This window comes from Trachurus japonicus, chromosome 14 (genome assembly GCF_045865225.1).
Source record: "Trachurus japonicus isolate A0001 chromosome 14, Traja_1.0".
NCBI lineage: Eukaryota > Metazoa > Chordata > Actinopteri > Carangiformes > Carangidae > Trachurus > Trachurus japonicus.
Window position 1 is genome coordinate 17,169,844 of NC_140920.1, and position 25,390 is coordinate 17,195,233.

At 41.1% G+C, this 25,390-nt stretch overlaps 1 protein-coding gene across 1 annotated transcript; it reads left to right on the top strand.

The window, feature by feature from the left end:
- The first annotated feature begins 14,041 nt into the window (after positions 1-14,041).
- paxbp1 (PAX3 and PAX7 binding protein 1) lies at positions 14,042-25,006 on the top strand. The gene is made up of 18 exons (XM_085798147.1): positions 14,042-14,490; positions 14,739-14,861; positions 15,385-15,597; positions 15,719-15,940; positions 16,020-16,123; positions 16,415-16,638; positions 16,971-17,160; positions 18,252-18,375; positions 19,071-19,173; positions 20,273-20,388; positions 20,515-20,714; positions 20,815-20,962; positions 21,066-21,187; positions 21,290-21,366; positions 21,459-21,525; positions 22,244-22,390; positions 24,144-24,298; positions 24,457-25,006. The coding sequence occupies exons 1-18, from the start codon at positions 14,178-14,180 to the stop codon at positions 24,575-24,577; spliced, it is 2,769 nt and encodes a 922-aa protein (XP_085654273.1). The 5' UTR covers positions 14,042-14,177; the 3' UTR covers positions 24,578-25,006.
- Positions 25,007-25,390: the final 384 nt, after the last annotated feature.

The window sequence follows — 25,390 nt, forward strand, 5'->3', positions numbered from 1 at the left end:
GCTCAACTCAACTCAATCTGTCTCTCTCCTTGTTTTCAGCCTCTCTCTCAAATTCGTTTTATTACCTTGACTTTATTGAGTGGGTCTCTCAGCTCAAAAGAAAACACCATCCGCTCATATGCAGCTCAGACTCTTCATAAAGGAATGGCCCCGCTGTCAAAGGTGCTCAGCAGATTGGGTTGTAGAAAAAAGCACATGTAACAGAATATGAAGTTACTCCTTATTTTTATTATATCATCTATACCAGTGTTTTTCAAACTGTCTGGGGCACCAGAGTTTTTGAGGGGGGGAGCACGACGTGAGAAAAAGAAAAACTGTAAACATTCAAAAAAAAATTAAATGCCACTTGCACATAGGGCTGAATGATTAATTGCATTTGCAATTATACTGCAATATGAGACAGTAAAAACGATTTTGTAACACACGGGCTGCGAATAAGCTCTAGTTATGTCATGATGCAAACAAGGGAGAGCGGAGCAGTTGGTGAAAAGAAAAGGCAACAACGCCAACTGCAGTGAAGTTGGTTTTAAGTTGGATATTCAACAGACATTCGCAAGCCACTCCAACATTTCATGTGCACCCGTACTGCAGGCTTTACAGTAAACACACGGAGAAGACAGCTACAGCGTCTACCGACTTCCTGTTTTCAAAATACAAATGTGGGATATTTAAAGCAGAGATACCATGTTTAAAGCTATTGAAGCTATTGAGCTAAAATGCAAATATTAACATATAAAAGTTAATAAAAAAAATATTTCAAGATTTCAAATGTAAAAACAAGAGGTGTATCTCATGAAGCCAGCGGAGTAACATGATCCAACACTGTCCAAGATCTGTCCATAATTCTTTATTTTTCTATGTAAATTAGCATTTTAGCTCAATAGCTTCCAGGTCATGTGATCAATTGACTCAAAATCAGTTTGGGATCAGAGTACTACACTGACTGCATGTCACACAAAGGTCTTTTTCTTTAGGGGGGGCTCACTCTCTTACACTTTGAAAACCCCTGATCTATGCCATATACCATCTGCCTCTCATCCACACACACACACACACACACACACACACACACACAATACATACACCCTCATGTCACCTTGTCTGTCACTTAATTTCACCAATAAAAAAATAAAATAACAAAGAAGAATTTGAAGTTACTCCTGTAAAACCAAACCTTTCCTCTGCCTCTCTCAGGAGTGCCACTTCCAAGCGACATTTACTGCACTGGCTTTTGATTCTGTCAACTGGAGATATTTGGTCCTTTTAAAAACGGATTGTCTGAGCTCTTAAAGGACTGACAGCATTTATAGTAAATCAAAGCTGTAAAAAAGGTCCAGAGGCTGAAAACATGACTCAACTATAAGAATTCATACGCTTGATATGTTTGAAAGACTTTTCATCAATCTACTTACAACCCACACTCATGTCAAAATTAAATTGTGGTATTAATCAGTGGTTTTAATTTAACCACATAAAACATTTTCAGTTTGAGTAAAACAACAATAGTGTATGGGTAAAACACATGTGAAAATACTAGGGATGTCCCCAATCTGATCACGTGATCGGAAATCGGGGTCGATCACGTAATTTTCAAAGGATCGGTATCGGGTGGAAAAGATCTGGATATCAAAAATGTAACGTTATGTTGTCCATACATCCATGATGTAACACTACACATTTGCGGAAAGCGGAGAGTGGGCGCATAGAAATATACAGTTGACTAGCGCTAGTCGCAGCATTAAGGCTCTATGGCGCATTTTCAATGTCAACAAGTAGGCAACAAGGCTTCTAGTAATGTATATTTCTGAGTGGGCGTTCAGGCAACGTGAGTGGCAGTGAGCTGAGCCGTGAGCTGGTCGCTGGTAGGCTAGGAAAGGGACAACTTGGATGTGTTCTTTTCTTTTTTCTTTTACACACCTGCATTGACAAATTATCGGATTGGGACTCGGTATTCGGTAGATACTCAAGATCAAATGACTCAGACTCGCACTCTGAGGCAAAAACATGCGATCGGGACATACCTAGAAAATACTATATCAATTTAGGTTAAAGTTTTACAAGTTCTGTATCATATTAATATTCAGAGTTATTTAAGCTACAAAAAACTATTGCTGCTCATATCCTTTTCTAATGCATTTGGTTTTTCCAGAGTGGGCCCTTTAATATCATGTGGTACATGCTGCAAGCTCATAAAGTCATAACTGTTAACTCGTTTCCCACAGTTGATTTCTTTTTGACAGTTGATTTTCATTCATTTAGTGTAAATTTCTATTCCTCTTAGTCTGTCTAGTCATCTTGCAATCTGAGTCAACAAGGTAAAAGCCCCAGAGAGGGTTACCCTGGGGACCAGAAACACCCCTCAGCTCAGGTAATCATCACTTGTCAAACATCCATCACTCAGAGCCTGTCGGTACGCTCGTGGCATGAGATCATTTCGATGATTGATGACCAGTTGGGTTAAAGAAAATATATTTTTTTTAAAAGAGTAGTCTTACAATCTATTTCTAACAAATACTGCAGATTTCCACACATACACACTTGTGCATGAAAATAAGCCACTGTAGACATATCCTGCTATTACACACCACTGAGACACAATGACTCATTAATTAAACCTGTGTATCAACAGTTGTTTTATCATTTACAGAAGGATGTGGTAGGATGAGAACAAAATAAGCTGCAGACGGGGGGTTCGTTTTTAATCAGTAAACACAGGCAAAATGTTCTCCCAAGCAGAGAGACGGTCAACAAAAATGCTAAGCTTCAGTCCCGCTCTCTCTCCATTTAATCAGTTCTCCCTCTTTTTACATTACTCTCAAAACTCAAGTGCTCCTCTTTCTGCAATTTCAAATCTATTCAATGCGTTCGCTTCGTGATTTCCTGTTTACCTTGCTCCCTCTGTTGGACAGGAACTCAAGCTCCATACAAGAGTCTCCTTCATTGCAACATGGAAATAAACACGCCGGTTGCAATTCATTCAGGAACATTCTCATTGATGATTAAAACCATTTATTGCTACAAATCGTATACAGTTAGACTTGGCACTGAGGGCTCCACTCCGCTGGCCCCCTGGATTTGACAAGCGTATGCTATGTCACTCCAGAGAGCGCAATAAATAACTCCCGTGGAGTGGAATCGAAGCACTGAGTAGACATGGGAGTCATTTGGACTGGGGTGGTGGAGGCAAGCTTTGACAGCAGCAGTTTCATGAATGCAGCGGTGTTGAAGGGGAGATCAGTGTGACAGCGTAGATTTAAATAGACCGCCTATTGTTTGTGAATGAATGTGATTGGATGGAGACTAATCGGCTGGCTGTCAGCTGACTACAGCTGGGGCTTATGACTTCCGTGTCCTGCATGAATTTGCGCAAAGCTTCATTTATAATCGGCTCAAGTTTTATAAAATTGTTTTAAAAAAACTTTTTTTTTTAGCTAAATTTCACAATATAGTACAACCTTGTTGGCTGCATACATGTAATTGATTTTTTACTAAAAACACAATATCAATTGTTGATTCATTAAAGAAAAGTGTTGGCAGACACTGTCAAAAATATAAGAGGCTATTAATTCCTCTGACATCCAATTCATGATATTTTAAACAATAAGTCCTTATTTTAATTTCTGCAGTGCAAACTAACTGAGCCATTGTTATGGATTAACATCAGTGTAAGACAACAGGTTACACAGATATTTGTGTTGTAGACAGTTTTTCATCAGCCATTTATATGATACAATGAATGCCAAGTACTGTTGATGGGCCAAAGCCAATTGATAGTGTTGGTTGTTGGGAGGCTGCCACTGGGCACAGTGCAGTTTGGTACCAAGGTCAACTAATTTTAATAAGAGCCCAATACTCAGCAGATGGCAAAGTCGGATGCTTCATGATAATATTGATACTTGACATGTATGAGCTGTGTTTCTTAAATGTGTTTTCACATACCCGACACTAATGACCACGGCTTTCCCCATGATATACATTTATAAAAAACTGCCAATAACCACTGTATAAAAACATCTAATATATTACACAAATAAACATGCACGTATCGCTATAAAAGGTGTGTGTTAAGCCAGGCACGCTCCTTCATCGACCCACACAAAATGCCTGAAAGCACATTGACCGTGGTAGCCCAGTGGGACTGCAGAGTCAATATAAACCAACAGGAGTAATGATTGATTGTTCCCCTGCTACCCTACTCTCCTCCGTCTCATCATGTCCACCCTCCATGCTCCACCTTCCTTGTCCATGCAGCCTCTGTGGGGTTTTTTTTTTTTTCCTCCAGACATAGTGTCGTCTGTGGAAATGTATCCAAACTGGATCAAGATCCAATAAACACGCTCTGCAGTTCACACCTCACATGCATCTCAGACCACATCCATCCACACTGAGCCAGCTAAACCTGAAAACACATTTTTCCACCTCATATTGACTTATTCAACAGCAAACTCCAAACTGGTTGAATACAGCTTCAAGCCTAAGTACAATGCGGGAAAACTTGCGAAAAATAAAAAAGTAAGAAAATGATATATTATTACCATCTTTCTTTCTTGAAACTTGAGTTTTGGAAATAAAAGGGAAAAAAGGTTTGAGGTCACTGCGACCTTGACTATTGAACAAAGTCTAAGCAGTTCATCCTTGAAGATGCAGATCTTTGCAAAGGCAACTTAAATACTAGTTTTGATTTGAGAGATTCTGCAGTTTTCATACGCTCCGCAAAGTTCATTGACATGTGGTCACAAATGCCCCGGGTCACCTTGACTATTGATGAGGTGCAATGGTCCCAGAGCACCAACAATACAGTTTACATTTACAGCCATTTGACATCATCCAAGACAGACTTTATTGCCAGGTGCCTACAGGGCCATTTTAAAACCCCAGGACTTACTGTCAACCGGGGAAAAACAGCTGCACATGTAGGATTTCCTCCTTATTTATAGAGCATTGATAAAACGGTAAAGTAGCATAGGTGTGGATTATTAAACATCTCCTGCTCCGCTCATGTGCAGTTCTCACCTGTTTGTTTATTATTTTGTCTTTGAGGTGGTTCAGCTTTGACTGGAATTCAGGTGGGAATCATTGTTCATGGTGAACTCCCATCTGGATCCTTTATCGTGGTACATATTTTAATGAGCCAAACACAGAAAGAGAGACAGGAAGCGAGGTCAGCTTTAAACGCCGTGATTAGCAGTTCAAAGAGAACAACCGGGGTTTCATCTGCCTCTCCTCCTCTTGGCCGTCCCTCCCCTCACACTCAGTTCCTCTCATCTTCAAACAACCCGGGTGGGAGGGTGGAGGGTGGAGGGTGAGGGATGGCCTCTCCTGGGTCAACCTACAGGGAGCATTGATGGCAGGAGGATAGAAGGCTGGAGGGCAGCTTTGTTGCCTGCTTGGCCTCTCCCCTTGCCGGGCAGTGATTAAATCAAGGCCCTGGTGCGAGGCCTTCTGCTGGGGCAGCAGTGGGCCTCTACCCCGGTGAGCTTGGATGTGTCCCTTAAAAGGAGGTGTTACAAAGTCAAAGCTTGTTATTTGTTTTTGTTTGCTTTTTTGAATTCATACTGCAGACTCTCACAGGACTCCTTTTTTTTTCCTCATAGCATAGACCAAATGTATCACTCAGATGCCCTAGACCTGCCCAGAATCTCAAGTTGTTATTGTTAACCTGCTGGGTATCAAACATAAGATCAGGTTGGATTTTGCTGCTCTTCACTGATATACCTCACATAGCCCTTGGCCTTCAAGAACAAAGGCACTCTGTAAAGGTGACAGGAATCACAAAAAGGCAATCTCAAGTAGGACCGGCATGAAAACCCTTCAGTTAATATTCACTGGATGTACACACACACAGAGAGACTAGAACTGTTTAAGAGAGTTTAACCTCATTTTATGGAGATCCTCTGCAAGTGAGGAGCAGATGAGAAAATCTGGTCCAGCTATAAATGACCTGTTCCTCTATAGCTATTACTGAGGTTCCTATGAACAATCCCCAGTTGTTCCAGAGAAGCTGCTCAGTGGCAAACAGCAGAATGCAGTTGCCCGTGGCAACTCCCTGGTGGGAATCTATATAGCTGTATGAATGTGACACAGTATGGTGCTGAAAAATAGCATGCATGCTTAACCAAAGCTTCTATATAAATAAAGATTCAAAAAGTTTAACGCCGAAGAAAAAAAGAAAAGACTGTATAACATGCAAACTTCTGAAAGATTCTAAGTCACTCCTGCAGAGCGCCAGCGAGTGATTGCTGTGCCCTGGGTCCTGTTCCTGTCAGCCTGACAGAAAGAAGGGGGAATGCACTCAGGGAGAGTTATCCTTATGTAATTACTCTGAAATCAAGGTGGAAAAAAAAAAATCTTTTTGTCTTTACCCGTAAACTTTTGGGAGACTCAAACTCCCTCCTGCAGAGCAGTAGTGAGTGATTGCTGTGCCCCGGGTCCTGTTCCTGATGGGTTGACAGAGAGAGAGGGGAGAAATGCATTCAGGGAGAGTCATCATTTATCCCTGTGTAATTACTCTGAAATCAAGGTGCTGAAAGATCTGTGCTCAGGCTGACCGGAGAGAACGGCCCCTGAAGGACTGTCTGAAACATACACTGCCGAGGAAATGGAGATATGGAGAGGAGAGGCGAATCAGGGACAGAAATGTGAAATGAAGAGATGTGAGGAGAGGGGAGGGGAGGGGGGAGTCAATAAAAGGTCAAGCAGTTTTAAAAGAGATGGTCTAATGAGCAGTCAGATACAATGATTAATCAGCAGGCTGATGAAGAAAGTAAAAGGAGAAGTTTAGAGAACGAGTGTGTGTACGCTGCCAGGAACCGGTCACTTAAAACGTCAGGGTGATTTGAGCCATTTCAGACACTGTAGGCCGCCAGTCACTCAATGAACTGATTTTACAGTATATTGTTGAAACCTTAGAGTACCGTTTGGCCGGGGTGGAGCTGGAACACGTGTTTATCAAAGTGCGTCTGTTTCTGAATGTTTTCAATTGTGTACTATGACATACTTATTAGTTTAGTTAAAATTAAAACGCTGTTGAAATTCCTCTCGGAATTAGCTTCCCTTTCATCTTCCAAACATCCGCATTGAAAATTCTCTCTTTTCATATTTTTTTTTTTCTTTTCCTGCAGTAATTCTCACAAACTCGCCCTCCCTCTCTGCCAAATGAGAAGTTTAGTTAACACATCCAGCACTAATCTCAGGACCATTATGAGCATTGCAAGGATGAAAGAATAGTAAAGGAGCAGATGAAAAGCAGGGAGGGCTTTCGCTTCTTCTCGGCTGTGTTGTCCGCTGATGAGGGAGTTTTGAGGATGTTTGAGTTGATCATTAAGGAGGAAATAAATCCTGAATTCTTTTTATCTCCCTCATCTCTTCTCCTCCACTTGCACTTGAAGACAGTTTGTGGGGAGTATCTCTTACACATTTCTCTCATTCAATGTGCATCTTTAACACACGCATGCGCCCACTCTTATGAACTATACGCACGCTCAAGTGTGTGTGACTATGGCAGGAAATGAATATTTAAGCACTGAGCCGCAGGTGTAGGAGCTGGAGCCATTCCTTGAGTCTTCTTGAGCACATCAATTATTTACCAGTTTGAAGCTTCAAAGTGGTTTTAAACATCATCATTTTCTCTCTGTGTTCTCTTTAATCAGGCACATCGTCTCCTTCATCCCTTTCCCCGGCTTTAGCTTCCATCTGCTTCGCTCACAGGTGCTCACAGGGAAGTTCTCACTGCTGAGTCTCTGAAATGATGTTTCCGTTTCTCACCTGTTGGGGGTTGCATGTCAGGGTGTGTTAGTTTTTCTAAATCCTCAATTCAAGTCCAAAGCCTTGATTATTCATGTTGTGTGGACCTCAGTCCCTTTAAACCGACTTGCTGGGACGTAAATCATTCAATTGTGAGGTGAAGACATGTTTTATGATTTGGAAACTAGTAGCTCTACTCGGAGATGGACAGAGTACTCGACCCTAGTACTTGAGTAAGAGTACAAATACTACTGGTCGAAATTTACTCGGTTACAAGTAAAAGTAGCTCAGTCAACATGTTACTCGAGTAAGAGTACTTGCTTTTAAAGGTACTTAAGTACATGCTTTTAAATTTACTTTAAGTAAAAATAAGAGTAATGGTAAGAGTAAATTTCTTATTTTTCATCATCAATGAATCAATGAATTACTATAATTTTAGGAATTTAAGGACCTTTTAACTCTTGTTTCTGAGAATTAACTCTTTGAAACCACCTGCACTGATGTGCTGCTTTTAGCGGTTAGGGTTTCCTTCTTTGACAAACACAGCTTGTGTTCAATAGTATTTTAGAAAGAAAAAAAAGAAAAAGAAAGAGCAGACCTGAAAGTAACAAGTACTTTTCAGCCTTCCTAGAAATCGAGTAAAAGTAAAAAATGTTGGTCTTGGAAATGTATTCAAGTAAGAGTAATAAGTACCAAAGAAATCTAATACTCAAGTAAAGTACAAATCCTCTGGATATGTACTTAAGTACAGTACTCAAGTAAATTTACTCTGTTACTGTGCACCACTGGCTCTACTTATGGTTATGGTAAGTCTCCAGACAATGAATGTAAACCAATGTAATATCCCCCAAGGTCACAGACATAACCGTCTGTATGTTTAAAGGTACACGTGGGCTAGAGTCCTGATGGAGTTCCTCTGCTTGGACCGGATGTGTAACTATGGCGAAGTCTCCCAGTGATTAGGCTTTGATGTTACCTTGAGTGATAGATGAGAGGAGGAGGTTTGGAGGAGAGGAAAGGTGATGTTGCTGACACAGTAGTTTCAGACAACTTATTTCTCATACTTTCTTTTTCCTCAAAAAGAAAAAAAAAAACGTTGTCACTTTTCGATCTGCACTCCTAAAACTCGGCACAAAGAGGGAAAAAAAACAACTGCTTTGCTTAGAAGATGGGAAGAGTATGAGCTGAAAACGGGGGAGGCAGGCGAAGCGAGTGGTGGAAGGGAGTTGAGAAGGAGGTAATGTCAAATTTATTTCTAATGCATGAAGGAGGTAGTTGGAGGTCACTGCAGTATTCACATGCGCAGGATAACGCCTGAGATAAACACATACCTGTGCCGTAATCAACTCAGGCTGTCGCCACAAGCCCTGCTCTATGACACGGGAAGCCAGAGGAGAAAGATGCAGATATTCCCACTGAAATTAATCATCTTGCACACAGCACACACATTAACCAGTAGCAGAAAGAATAGATGGATGGTCCTATTCACTGATCAAAACACCTTTTTTCCACCCATCTCTCTATAAATAACTGGAAACAGAAAGTCCTCGCATGTGCTTCTTGTTTGTCTGAGATTTTGGGTCCATTTGTGTTCAAATAGCTGGTGTCCCATGGTAACAGCAGTTAGTTACTTGATTTCATCTGAGCAATTGATGGTGAATGGCCGCCATACCCTGGTCCGTGTGCTTGTTATTCCTTCTATGCCAGAGGAGAAATAATGTTCTCTGTGAGCACAAAGCACACAGAGTCTAAACAGACCTAGGTGAATCCTGATCCCCTGTTACAGATAAGTATAATTAGTTATCCACAGTAGTAATGTTTTGCAGCCTTGTACATGTATGCTTGTATCACAACATTAATCTTCTGTCTTCAAAGGATCCTATTACCTGAGAGCACTGGGACCTATGGAGAGCTCCAAAATTAGACATCCATCTTTAGATAAAACTGACTCGCTCTATTATAAAACATGATTGCATTCATGAAAGGAAAAGCACATGGTTTTATGATTCTTATAGAGATGTGCTTTAAGGGATGAAATGTTTACTTTAAAAACATAGGCATTTTGACGTTTTAATCTTATCTAAATTAATATACATAGACCTGCATTAATGGAAGTCGTTAGTAAGAGGTGGAGGGTGTAGCTCCTCTTGTCCTTCTATTACTGCAGTTCCTTTTTTTTTTATTCTCATTCCATCTTCATTACCTCTTGACACGCACACTGTGTATTTAATAAGCTGGGTTATTCAACCCTGGTGTTTTGTTCCGTCAGTGCAAATGAAACCTTAGCTTCTATAACTTTTTGCTTTTATAGTGACTGTATCCTGAAGGAGCAATTTTAAGTGGCAGCACTCCTGTTGCACAATAATGACACACTCTGCTCCCCTTTTCCAGGGTCCCATGCACATAAACAACTAAAACAAATAATGATATCTCTCACACAAATTAGATTGCTTTTCTTATACAAATAAATCGCCTGAAATGATCTCACACGGCAACAGCTTCCTCTTAGTGATGGAGCAGTGATTTGATGAGCCTTATGAACCTTTGCGTAGCAGTATTGATGTCATCTATATTCATGCTGGCTTGTTTCAGATACATTCACTGGATCAGGAAATGTCATTGTATTTCATTAGCATTTATACATGAGTGAACTATGAGCGCACCTTGGCCACAAATAAGGTAGCTTCTCACTTACAAGGGGTTACAGTGCCATCAAGTGGCTTTGAGGTGAATTTCAAGCTTCTTCTTGATTAAAGTAGCCTACTAAAGAACAATCGATCCATCTTTGAGTCTCATTTTAACTCTTGAGAAATACCCTGTGGTACCAAGAAGACAATACTATTCACTCCACGAGCTGGTATCAGTCATTGTATTCAGCTGATGAGGTAACCAGGCCATATGACTGACCGTCCAGCACTACAAACACCATCAAGTCAACAGAGCAGCCCAGATGCCAGAGCTGGGAGGCCGTTTTCAATAAGAGTAGAACAACACATAGGCCATTGTCATCCAAATGTTTACTGCAACACCCCAACTTAAAGACAGCCTCCGATAAATGAAATGAATATTCAACCTTACAGCACAAGACATATCATGAGGAAAACAAGACGTTTTAGGCCTTGGAAATGCAATGACTCAATATCAGTCACATAAAAACAGATTGAGACAACCGGGGTTTCACACACAACCAAACCCATCAACTTGCAGCAACACGGAGCCAGACAAAATTATGGACAAAATAGCCTAACCCAAAACCTTGTCAGTGCATACAGAGTCAGTGATTGTATTAACATAGCCATTAGCCACCAGCACTAGCGGTCTTACCGTTTCGATATAACTCCTCCTCGCCGATCTTGATTCTTGGTTGAAACTTGGCGGGAACCCTCACTCCTCAAAAAAAAAAACTCCTGTATCTCTATCTGTGGCTCAAACATTTGGCTGAATCCCAACAATGTGTCTTTCCATTCCCATCTTCTCCACTCCGATATGACTTCTTGCACCTGTTATCAGGATCAAAACACACTGCTCGAACCGACTCTGCCGTTTACACCTGGCGCGAGCCGCGGGGGTAGGCGGGGCGTAAGTATGGTGGCCCGAAGAGGTCAAAAGACAGATGCAAATAACCAAAACACAATTAGAAACCATTGTTTCCTCCACTTGACAAAACAAGCTCTGCAAAAATGCTGACCAAACAAACAAGCTACAACAAGCTAATTGTTCAGTGTCTAACCAATTTGTAATTTTGGTCTTTTTAAGTTATTATTCCAATTGCAAGTGGAAGAGGCATGAATACACAGATTTGCAAACAAAATATCAAACAAAAATATTTTTTACATAATGATTTATGATAGGCCTACATGATAGTGTCATCATGAGCAATTGATAGGTTCCAGATACATCACTGCATCACAGTGGGATAAGAATAAGTTTCTGCTCCACTAACTCTAGGCTACTCCTCCTTATAATTAATGTATATTGTTATGGGGAAAGTGGCTCTGGGACTTTAAATCCGAAACTCTGCCGTTAATGGGAAGATATTTATCTCCAATTATCGCTTTAATGGCAAAGGGTCATCTTGACGTTAATTAATCACAACATATCACTCCAGCTTCATCTGTGGTGACACTTTAATTTCAGCAGTTATTATCACTACCACAGCGTTGACTACACTGTCAAGTAATGGCTCTGTAATGACCCTTACTAACTGCAGCTCACATGTCAGGCATTCATTAAAGGAACACAGAGCATGGTGGAAGTCCAGAATACATATTCTCTGTTCTTATTAGTGGAGACAGATGCTCCCTTTAACTCCTCAATTTCCCATTATGTGTTTAGCATGCAAACATTAAAATGCAATTTCAAAGGTATGCATATGGTTCATTCATCTTCTGTGGAATATTTTTCTAAAAGCTGCTATCAGGAAAGTAGGTAGCCTATATGGAAGCCCAGATATAATGAGCGATGAATAAAGGTGAGGTAGGCTACAATGAAAAGAGATAATTTTTGAGGGAAGAGACTTTGTGAGAAAAGAGGGAAGGTACATGATAATGTATCTGTAGCCTAATTCTAAATCTTTTACTTTTTTTTAACCTGTGTAACATTATCTTTTATGTAAATACTGAACATCAGGCCACTAACTCATACGTCATCATTTAGATTCCTTTGAGTTGTGCACACTAAGCCCTTTTCACAACAGAGAGATTTTGATGTTCAATCATTATAGGAAAAGATCTTAAAAAAATATGTCCCTGTTGTATTCCCTGTAAGTTATGACAGTGTGAACAATACAGGGACTCTGCATTTGATCATTTACACCTTTGCTGCAACATGTCAAAATGGCTGATGCCACACATTATGCATGTAACCTTTGATCTCATTGGTTGATACAGTCACTCCTTTATTCTACAAACTACAAACAGTGCCAATCAGAAAAACTAGACAGTCTTGTTACAGTAGCCTAACACCATGGCAAATATCTAAGGGTTTTCATTGATGTTTTATCTTTCAGTTGATAGCTTGGCTTCAGTACAAAGTTGCTATGGCCCTAGAGATACCTATCTGGCAAACTGATATTAAACAACAGGACAGACATGTGTAGCTTTGATGAACAAACACATATAAAACATGTGGATGAATGCATCACAGTGCAAATGCTTTTACAGTCAACGTCAGCCCCATGTTATGACGATCAGAATCATTAATACTTCTCTCAACCTTTTCTACTTATGGAGGTGCACAGATATAGAGTGGCAGTATAATGAATTGTCACAATGGTTGCATTATCTGGTTGCAGATATGCTGGAATTGTTGCATTTTTAAGGAAGTGCGAATAATCAGGCAAACACACCACAGATGATATGTCATGTAGACAGGACTCAAATTCCTTCCTTTCTATAATCTTAAATGAAGGACGACTTGATATAATCAAATCGTCCTTCATTGGTTTCATCAAGGAACAATAAAAGTTGGCAAATACTCTCACAAACATACAAGGCTTTTAGGCCTTTAATTGACGGTAGAGAGACAGGAAATGAGGAGACAGAGAGTGGGGGAACAACATGCAGCAAACGGCCACCAGTGGAATCAAACCAGGGCTGCTGCAGCAAGGACAAGCCAATAAATGATACAGTATAAAGGCATGAAGAACCGAAATAATAATCGTAATCACACAGAAAACATGTAACTTGTAGTACTACAGGCAGCTGTTATAACATGAACATAAATTGATGTTTCTATCAGTTTGTAATATTTTCTAATATGTAGACTTGGCTTACCCTAGAATAAATTCTATGTTCATTGAATATTTTCTCTTTAAAAAGAAAAAGCTCAAATCATTTACTGTTTGATGTTCTGTGTACGTTTTATCTTGTTTGTGGCCTTAAACGCCCTGTTTTAGTGTTATACATGCAAATACATGTATGCATAGTACATGCAATCTTCTTAAATTTGAATATTTTTTACATTGTGCCAACCAGCCCCATGAAGTGTGCCAACCAGCCCCGACACGGGCTGGTTGGCACAAGTGCGCACAGTATGATTTCATTCATAAATAAATTGATTTTAGAATATAACTGTTGACATTGAAATGTGTTTAGTCAAAACGGAGACCTTAACCTTTCATTTAATGCTGGTTTGAATATTCTCACATAAATGATGCCAGAGTGCTGTGGCAAAGAGTGAAAAGTGAGCCAACCAACCCCGGTCTCCCCTATATATGGTTCTGCGCATCTACTAGTTTTGACCGGTTGGGGGCAGTAACGCGCCACTGACTACTTGCCTTGTACTCACAATTGTGAAAACGAAGAAGAAACACCGCATCAGACCAGAAAATGGCTGACCTGCAATGTGAGGATGATTTATTTTGCCTCCAACTGCGGTGTTAAGACGTCCTGCGATTGACCACAGAACAGGTGCATTTTTAACTCGGCATCACAATGTTTAAAAAGGCGAAGAGAGCGAACTTCAGGCGGAGGAATGAGTCCGACGAGGAGGAGCAGCAGGACGGCCAGCTGCTGCCCCCGCTGGCGCCGACGTCGTTCGGGCCTGTGGTGGAGGAAATCCCGTTCATGGAGACGTCCAGCAACAGCGTTACCAGTGCACCGAGCAGCACGGACAGCTACCACAGCAACGGCTTTCAGGCCAACTTCAACAGTGTAAAAGCTGTCAAGAGGGAAAAGAAAAGCAAAGAGATCATTCCCGTGCCAGGACCCACGAAAGCCAGTTGCCTGAGTTTCAACGACGACGAAGGTAACACACGGTGCTAAGTCGGCTAGCTAACTAATCGTAGCTGAAGGAAACGTGTTGTCCTGTCAGGGTTTAGTATTAATCTGACCGTGTTCATCTCTGCTGAGAAGAAAATACACGTTCACAGCTGCAGAAAGTGTCGCAGATAAAGTCTTTCTGTTAGCCGACACAGTCACTTAACCATGTGCATGGTTAGACTCGCTAGGACTCTCCACTCACTTTCACGCTTTCATGATGTGTTTTGTAAACAGAGGGATCCGAGGTGTTCAGAGTGAAGAAGTCCAATCACAGCAAGAAGATTGTGAAGCAGCTGAAGAAAGAGTACAAGGAGGATCTGGAGAGGTCGGGATGTGTCAAACAGGAAGTCAAATCAGGTGGGAATCAGCCCCAGTGTTCATGATACATCAAGTGTCATCTCTGCTGTCACATTATCAGCCAATATGACAGCACCTTAACCAGATATCACACAGAGATTTTGCTATAATATTTCAAATTGTGACAATGTGCTGCATCAAATGACTTTTGTTTTTGTCCCATAAGCTGCAGGTGATTATTTAATATTCATTTAAGTTAATTTCTGTAGCAAATGTATACAATTTTCACTTTTATAGGAATGTCATCTTGAAGAATTAGCTTTTTCTTTTTCCCAAGTAAAACAACATCATTAATTTTGTTTTTTGAGGCTTAAAATATTTACATCAATGGAAACAATTATTCAATATTAATGGTAGAATAATCAATTTAAACCACCAACATTCAGGTTAGTGAATGACCCGCTCTACCTCCTGAGCCACAGCATGCAGTATTAATCATATTGTGTGTGCTTGAATTAACCTTGGGATTTACTCACATGTTGCCCTCACGACTCACCTCTGTCTTTGTTTCTGCTTTTTGTAGATGCACCTCATCAGCCTCCAGTGGCCATCAAAGAGGAAGTCACTAGCAGAGCAGGTAGTGAGCAGGGGGAGGAAGAAATGGAGGTGGACAGTGCTGATGAGCAGGATGAAGAGGCGAAGAGCCAAGGTGTCCAGGCACATAGTCAGGCGTCAAAGAGCAAAGACGCCGGAGCAAGTTTCAACACGCTTTCCTCCCTGAGCAGCTTAAGACCAGGTAAAACACATTATTAAACCTGTAGCCTGCTACTGATTTTAGGAATCTACTGAGAGACGTGTTATTTTTGTGCACAACTGCACGAGGAGTGATTTCAAGACCTGCTTCTGTTTAATTCTAGGGGAAATCCCAGATGCAGCGTTCATCCATGCTGCAAGGAAGCGGCGGCAAATGGCTCGAGAACTGGGAGGCGAAGCTCCTCTGGTGGAGACGGAAACTCCCAAGAAACGTCTCGCACGCGAAGACCAAGACGTCAGCGACGACGAGGATGAGGAAGAGAAGAGGATCCGCTTCAGTGGAGTCAAGAACAAAAGCCAGAGACAAAAGATAGCTGAGGAGATAGGTATGCAATGATTATGTTGCACTGACTACTGATTGATTGATTAGTACAGTTGTCTCTAAGACATGGTTCACACTTACAGGCATCGAGGGCAGCGATGACGAGGCCCTGGATACGGGTCAGCAGGATGAGGAGGTGAGCCGTTGGGAGCAGGAGCAGATCAGGAAAGGAATCAGCATACCACAGGTGAGCAGTAAGAATATTCAGTAACACTTTACTTGAATACGTGTTCATAAGACATGACACCTGTCATAAACATCAATGAATACTTATGACAGCTGTCGTTCAGTGTCATTCGGTAAGTTATGTCACTTTTAATGCAAAGTTGACATTGTTTGAGATGTCCTCGTTATGTCAACTTGACATAATTTTTAAAGTTTGGCTATTAGGTCTGCTATGACAGGTTACGTAACCAACAGCAAAATCTACGAGTTATCATAGTAAAAGTATTATTCCTCTGCTGTTTATAATGACCAGGTCCAGAGCAACCAGCCTGAGGACAACACTGTCTACTACCAGAACAGCTACGAGACGCAGCCCTATGGCTCTTCCTACAGCATGCCTTTCACCTACAGTACTGTGACCCCACAGACCGGCAAGCCACCTGGCCGAGCAGACAACGGCTCTGTTCACTTTGGGGCCCCCGTTAGTGATCTAACCCCGGTATCCATTGATTTGGTAAAGAAACGCCTGCAGGATAGGTAGGTTCAGTGGAAGACCGCAGCAATCATCTAATATCAGTCTTCAACTCAACTGCTGTCATCTCTTGTGTGCTGTGGTCCTGAAAGCTGTCCAGAGAGGGAGTGAGGGAGTCTGACATAAGTCCTCATAATCACGACCCCTGCTCAGCTCTGAAGACACGAGTTTAGCTCCTTGTCTCCCGTTATTCAGTTCTCACGATGTGTTGATTTGATGGATGCACGCTAAAACAAGTATTATCTCTGTACGAGCTGTCAGTCATTAATACTAACGTAGCTTTGTTTTCTAAGTGATCCTTTCTCAACGCCTGTCCTTGTATGTCATGTGTCCGTAGACTCAGCCAAATGCACGCAGGCCACAACGCAAACGCCAAACGCTTCAAACAGATCGAAGGAGACCTAGCTGCGTCTGAGAGCACCATAGAGCAGCTGGAGGGCTCGTCCAATGACAATGCAGATCAATATAAATTCTTGCAAGAGATGCGAGGGTATGTTGGAGACTTGCTTGAGTGTTTCAGTGAAAAGGTAAGGGAGAATTTGTCTGCTGTCTGATTAGCTGTTTTCTGTTTTGTGTTTGTGTGATCTCTGACCACTTCGTGTGGATTCTGAAGCAATAGAATCTCTAATAGAAATCTGTATTACCTGAGAATCATAGAAAGTTTAATATATTGTTAAGTAGTGAATTGATTAGGAACTATTGTTGTCACTCTTTAACACTGCTGAGAAATCAGTGTGACTGCAATTTGGTTACTTAGAACACACTCGCTGTATTTCCCAGTTGCTTGACAACTGCTCAGAAATAACAATTTACCATCACAGCAAGATGCTCATGTGGAAGAAAAATACTTTACTCACAATAAATCAGGTTGTTTAATGCAGTCGTTTCTTAAAAATACTCAGTTTATACACACTGCTACATTAAATATACAAAGACACTGTAAAATGAGTTGGTGCTTTAAGTGAACCCATAATAGTGTTGTAGCTAAGAATATACACATGCTTGTAAAAAAGGATGAGTCCACTTTGTTAAATTATGTTTTTATACTCCTGTAGCTCCGTCTTAAACGCATGTCCAAACAGAATAACTCGGTCTTGATCCTGCAGCAGCAGAACAGCAGCTACATGGGATGAATGACGAGACATCTGGCCCGCCAGCAGCGAACATGTGTTTCCTCAGCCAACACTAATGTCCTTTTTAATCCTATTAGGGTGACTCAGTGCACAGGACATTGTGATGGAAACGGGACACTAACCAAGCATTATCACTATGACTTAGTCTGGAGCGCATTATTACAGCGTAAACACCATGACTGGAACTGTAAATTGTCAGTGTTGGGTAAAAGCCTTTTTAAATTTGCTTTTGAGATTTCAATATTAACCTCTCAAAGTGTTTATCCAGGACCTAAACATAGTTTTTAGCCGGTCATGAGTCCTGCCTGGTGACACTTTATGAAAAAAGACATTTTAGAGATACAAGGTTTTCACCTGACACTGGTGACATTTTGGTTCCAGTGTTTGTTTTTTTTGTGTCCATGATCCTGCAGCAAGACGTCCCTGTGACTCGGAGCCCCACTTTTGTCTGGGTCAGAGGTCACAGAAAGCATCATATCTTTCAGGTGCCTGCTGTCCTGGAGCTGGAGGCTGCCATGCACCAGTTACTAAGGCAACGGGCCTTACGACTTGTCCAGAGAAGACAGGATGATATTAAAGATGAATCGTCGGAGTTTGCAAGCCTTTCAAGTCAGTCCATCTTGAAGGTTTTTATGATTTATTTGAACGGCCTCGTTAGTTCTCTGTATGTATGTCTGTGTGTGTGTGTGTGTGTGTGTGTGTGTGTGTGTGTGCGCGTGCGTGTGTATGTGTATGTATGCGCGTGCACGTATCATTCTTGTTTCCCCACTACCGCTGTTTTGTTTCCCTCATCAGTCTGATTTCAGCTAATTGAGGTGTGATTTTGAGTGCAAGAACATGTATGTACATGGGAGATGTTTTATTAGAGGGGCTCTGTTGTCCACTCTAGTCTGTACTGGCTGAGTCTCAGTCAACTGGGTCTAACTCAGTGCAAGCAATGAGTCACTAAGTAAAGATGACAGAAACACGAGTGACTTGTCATCTGTCATTTTCACTGTAACATGTAGGAAGGTGCAGACAGGTAGGTGACTAAACAACGAGCCATACAAAAAAATATTTGCAGCAAATATGATTTCTTTTTTCTGGTGGTTCCTAATGCAGTAGATAAGGTTTCATTGGCTGACAACAGTCCTTTACCACTTACCTATCTAGTCCAATTTATATGTAATCATTTGATTTATTCAGAATTTGGAAACCCTTTTATGTCGAGAACTCAGAGATGTTGAGTGCCCAGAATAAGAAATAGGTTATGGGTTGTCTCTGCTTTTCATTACTGGCTCTAAACTGGCTCCTGTCTCTTACAGATAAAGCTGTCATGGCTCCTAATCTAGACTCATTTGGTCGAGACCGTGCAGCGTACCAAGAGAACAGTCGTCAGAGGAGGATAGCAGAAAGAGAAGCACGACGGTATGAAGCTCATTTGTTCTCTAAAGACATCATTGTAGGATTTGTCAGCTGGATGTTTTTGTGACTTGTTTCCAGTCAAGGTATTGGTTCTATGTTTGTGATTGTCTAAGCCCATGAAATGACAGAAAGGTCTCTTCTGTTTTTACTCACAGAACAGTTGCCCTTGTTTTTAGTTGTTCATCAATGCAAAAATCCTCAAACTACACGACTTAATCAACTACAAAACTTATGTACAGAGACCTTCCGCATAACTTACAAGGTTTTTTCATAGACAGAGAAGTGACTAGCCTAGAAATCTAGACGCACCCTAGCGGCAGCAAATATATTTACTCCGTAGGTGGGTCTAGAAAAGAGCCATAGGAACTTTTTGAGTCTCGAACACCGTTTGTGTTCACCAGTCACAGCGCTCTATCTGTTTAGAGAGTCGTTGGGCGGGCTTAACGCGATAACGACATACATTTTAATTGGCTTGTCAGGCTAACGTCATTCTGCTCTTTGCTCTGATTAGTCGTAGCGCTACCCTATTGCGTGCAGAGGCAGTTTGAAAGACAGCCTTCATCCCGCCCCCTGGATTGAGCCGAGGTCTACCGGTCGTTGCCAGACTAGACATTTTAATGATATAGTCTGGCTTGTCAGGCTAAGAAGTGACACAATCTGGGAGGATATTATGTTATTTAGGCAGAGGAGAGTGAGAACTATCTCAGTCACTGGTGTCAAATAGTGGAACAAACTAGACGATGAGGTTAAAAAATCAAGAAACTTGTGGGCTTTTAAAAAAGAAATACAAAACTCTATTCTTGACAATTATGAATTGATTTAAACCCAGAGAAAGAGGTTTAACGTTATTCTGGACTGGCTGTCTGGAGTCCAGACTGCAGCTCTGCTGTTGTATCACGTATGCTAAGAAAGAAAAATTGTGATGAAATAAATGTATTCTGAATGGTAATCGGGGCGGGACCTGATAAGCTTTATGCTTTTCCCGTTTCCCTTTCGGTCATGTTGCTTCTATTGTGTAACTGAAATTGTGTGTGATGAAGTCTGATTCAATTAACATGTCCGAAATAAATGAATAAATAACCTTGTGACTGTGTTTGTGCAGAACTCGGCGGCGACAAGCTCGGGAGCAGAACGGCAAGAGGGCTGAACACAATGAAGGTTTATCATCAGACGACGAGGAAACGTCCACTGACATTACCAGCTTCAACATGGAGAGAGGTTCATCATTTAATTCCTGCAAATATTACAGTTTTTGCAACACTTAGGGTGACTTACGTAGATAAACTGTTATTCACGTCAAAACGTTATAGCTTAACAAATGCGCCTGTGCTTTATCCCCTCCAGATCGTATCATGAGGGAATGTAAAAAAATCTTTGAAGACGTGGTCGAGGACTTTCATTCTCTTGACTGCATCAAATCGCATTTCGAGGTGTGGAGGAGAGACTACGCCGACTGCTACAGAGACGCTTACATCGGCCTCTGTCTGCCCAAGCTCTTTAACCCTTTGGTCCGCCTACAGCTGATTTCATGGAACCCAGTCGAGGTACAGCACACAGTCGTGGCTTCGATGTAACATTTTTTAAAAATGGGATGCAAATATTCTGAATCTGCTTTGTCCTTTCTTTTTTTCCCTCTCTGTGCAGCCACAGTGTGCAAATTTTGAGTACATGCTCTGGTTTGAGTCGCTGTTGTTTTACGGCTTCGAGGAGCACAGCACGTTGCAGCACGGAGACGGGGACGTCAGTTTGCTGCCAGCGATTGTGGAGAAGGTCATCCTCGCCAAATTGACAGGTAGACAAACCCGCACAGCAGCACCTGGCACACACGGAAAAACAACCTTGGCCAGTGCAAAATAAGGCATGTGTATTTATGAATTGGTTGCTGTGTGTGTCAGTGTTGACAGAGCAAATGTGGGACCCGCTGTCAAGCAGTCAAACAGCCAAGCTAGTGGGCTTCATTCACCGACTAATGAAAGGCTACCCCACCGTGCTGCATGGGGACAACCGATACACGCAGGTACGGCCCAGTCTCTCAGCTACCTGCATACACAGGTTAAGTCTGTTTTGGTTCTTGTGGTAGTTTTGTTGTCATCTTAATTACTTTTTTTCTTTCTATCAGGAGCTTTTGAGAACTATTGTCTTCAGAACCAGACGGACTCTGGATGAAGATGTCTTCCTTCCACTTTACCCCAAAAAGTATGTCCCACATATTTATCAACATAAGAGTCTGTTAATTTCTTTTTATCTGTAGGATAACTTATCCAAAAGTGTGTTTTGCCTCTGATCAGTGTGTTGGAGAACAAGAACAGCGGTCCCTACTTATTCTACCAGAGGCAGTTTTGGTCCTGTGTGAAGGTAGGAGCATGCTCACAGTTCTCCCCTGAATGTAATCTGATTAAAGGATGAGGCAAAGTGTTTTGCATAATGAGTTTCAGCAAAGTGTTTAATGGAAGTGTATCTGTTGAGATGTTGGAGATAAAGTGGAGGGAAGTTGTTGCCACTCCTCTGTTGATTCAAACTACACGGAACAAAAATATGCAACACTTTTGTTTTTGCTCCCATTTTTTTATGAGCTGAACTAAAGGTCTAAAACGTTTTCTAAGTAAGACCTATTTTTCTCAAATATCTCAAATTTCTCAAATGGTATCCTCAATGTGGCGTATGAGTACAGTAAAACTGCACATTTTAGAGTAGCCTTTTATTGTGGCCAGCCTAAGGAACACCTGTGTAATACTCATGTTGTCTAATCAGCATCTTGATATGCCACACCTGTGAGGTGGATGGATTATCTCACTAACACAGATCTAGACAGATTTGTGAACAATATTTGAGAGAAATAGTTCTTTTGTGTACCATTACTGTATATAGAAAATGTTTTAGATCTATGAGTTCATCTCGTGAAAAATGGGAGCAAAAACAAATGCATTGCGTTTATATTAAATATGATGGTGTGTGTTTGTTCATGTACTTCACACCGTTTGTGTTGTAACCAGTGGCGGTAGCAGTATTTACAGCTGTGACATCAAATTAGACTATTCAATATTGATGTTGCTCTCGTTCTCTCTTTGCACAGCTGCTGGGCAACATCCTGCAGTGGGACGGCGTCTTGTCCGGTACCTGTCTGAGGGACCTGGCTCTGGACAGTACCCTGAACAGATACATCCTCTCTGCTCTTCAGACCACAGATACAGCAGAGGACAATGTACCCAAGTGCCAGAAGGTAGGAGACACACACTGTTTTGTTTCAGTGTCATTTATCAGGTGTAAACACATACATACGTCCTTGCATAACTAGCAGCTCATTTTGGATTAATTTGTTTTAAATTAATAGACATTAATCACTGTAAAGTGAATTGATACAGGTCTAACAGGTTTTAGCTTGTTTTATGTTGTAAGATAAGTTCACAGGGCAAATATTGTGGGCAAAGGAGGAGTTCATTTTAGTTTTAGAAGTCAACACATACAAGTTCTCATTTATGAACTTAACTTTCATCTTTGGATATGAGTGAAACGACTTGGTCTGTTCAGTCTGTTTTGAAAAGGATGGGTTGATTTTCAATTTACTTTTTAATTGTATAGCACCAAACAATAACATAAAACATCTCTCAAGGCCCTTCAGCGGCTAAGCTCAAGACAACATTAGAGAGGGAAGCCCAGTCATTCCTACAATTAACATTTAGTGATAGAGGGGAGGAAAAACAACCGTTTAACAGGAAGAAACCTAAAACAGAACCAACTGTGTGTTTTCCTGTGTTAAACAAAATATTATGGCAAATGAACATCCTGTTACATCATAAAACTTGACACCCTGTTTTTTTTCTCACAAGCCATGTAAAAAGAAAAGAAGAAGCCATGACATGCTTTGTGCCATGTCACAATGTCAACAATGCACTACACATATTATTCAGAGGAACTTGGAACTTGAACTTGGGTTCTCATCTGTCAGCAGCTCTGCTCTGTATTGCACCAAACTATGAATTTTTAGCAATAACTCTCCTTCTTCACTGGAGAGGGACTCTAAATGCTGTTTTAAATAGATTTAATTTTAAATAAACCACCCTACACTTAACACTTAAGTATTTGATACCAAAGTAAGTCAACAGTTTAATTCATTGCTGTTTTTGTAAAAAAAGAAAAACATTTAACTCATCGGATGCCTGACCGTATTTCAGAATACACATTACTAGTGCAGTGAAAAGTATGGAAGAGGATTAGGGCCGCTTTTTCAGATGTCAGAATTCTGAGGAAAAAAAGTCTGAATTCTGAATTTAAAGTCAGAATTCTGAGATAAAAGTCAGAATTCTGAGATTAAAGTTGGAATTCTTAGTAGTCAGAATTCTGAGAATATGAAATTAACGGTGCAGGCTTTTGAACCCGTAAGTCACGACTTCAAGTCACCAGTTAGGACTTTGTAGCGTTCCAGGCAAGTTATGAGTTACAAGTGAGAACTGGGAGTAGATCGATCTAGTACGAGTTCACAGGTGGGAAGTTACGAGTTTGACTGTACGTTCCAACGGGTAACCATAGGAACAGGTCGGAAAAACACGAGTTACGGGTTGCCTGGAACGCACCATAACTTTATTTTTCAGAAACCCAAAACTACTTTTACATTTTATTTTATCATAGATTCACAATGACTCCAGAGGCCTCACACGCTGTTTAATAGAACATGATGTCCCTGCCATGTCTAAAAATAGACTTTTTTTGTTGTCACCTGAGTAATGGAAACTGGCTGCTCTCCTGGAACTGACAGTTTGATGAGAGGTGCTTGTATTTTAAAACAAAATCCTCTCCGCCTTGATCTCTGTTATTTGCTTCCCTCCAACTACCCTCTGCCTTTTTTTTTACATCTGGCAGCCTCAACATGACAAACACACCTGCTGAGCCGGTCAGCTTTGTCTGTTTGTGACTCACTGACCAGGGTGAGAGCAGAGTCAGCGTTAACCTCTTCTTGTACCATTTTTCCTCTTCAGGTGGTGGAGTGCTTACCTACGCAGTGGTTCTCTGGGCTGAAGGGCCAGCAGACGTTCCCTCAGTTGGAGCCTTTCTGTCGCTACCTCACCCACCTGGCAAACTCATTGCACCGCGGCACTGTCGGCGCTACGGACGTGGAACGCCGCAGCGCCAAGTAAGAGGCTCTAGTTCTTCAGATTGGAGACGTTGAGTTGATTTATAGCTTCATATGTTGTAACATTATTTGGGGTTGCATTTGTGGGATGATAAATGTGTTGGGATGCTTTGGGTCTGTCCTCACATTCCTCTAATATAACCTCTATCTGCCAACAGGGATCAAATCAAGGAGGTGGTGAGGATGTTGGGTAATATGAATGCCCTGGACCACATCATTCGTTTGGCAGCAGAACATGGCATCAAAGACATCAAACCACTCCTGGAAGCCAAGTCGTAGAAGCAGCTTTTCATTTATCTTCTGTTATATTCAGCTCACGGCGGGATCACACAGTTGGATTCTTGGGAAAGAAAAGTGCATCTAAATGGATTTGAAATAAAACTCAACACTTGTTACATTGACCTTGAAAACAGAAGGTAAAAAAACAACTTGTAAATATTGTGAATAATGTATAGAGAGGTGTTCACACACCTAGCGACACATGACTCATGCTGAAATGAGGCCTTGTATTGTCAGCTCAAAACAACTACTCAGTTATGCTTCACGCTGACGATTTTAAATGCATAATTTATTAGGAGTAAACATTCGTCAACATGGATCACTGTTAGCCATTGACACTATTCAACCGGGTATCGATAATAAAAGAAGTGAAAAGAGCAGAAACAGCTCCACCCACATACTCTTTTCCGTATGTGCCAAATAATATAACTCCTGGTGGTAGAAATTGCACACAAAGAGTGACAGGTGACTTGATGGTCATTCTTTGATCCCCACTTCATCCTACAATACTCCTCCACCTGAGGGCTCCATTATCAGATTTGTAAGACTTTTGTTTTAGTGTTTGCCTGTGAATAAAATATTCATTTGAAAAGTTTGATGTTAAGTTTTGATTTACATTTTATATTAGAACTACTAATGATATATATTTTTTAAACACCCAAATCAATTGTTTTTATCAATGTGGCTCAGTTACAGTTTTCTATTACTTCTCTATTGTCTGTAACAGAATCACTATCTCTGATCTAATGGTTTTTCACCACAGAGGAAGTATCAATCCTGCAGCTACAAAACAACTCTTTCTGCCAGCTGATC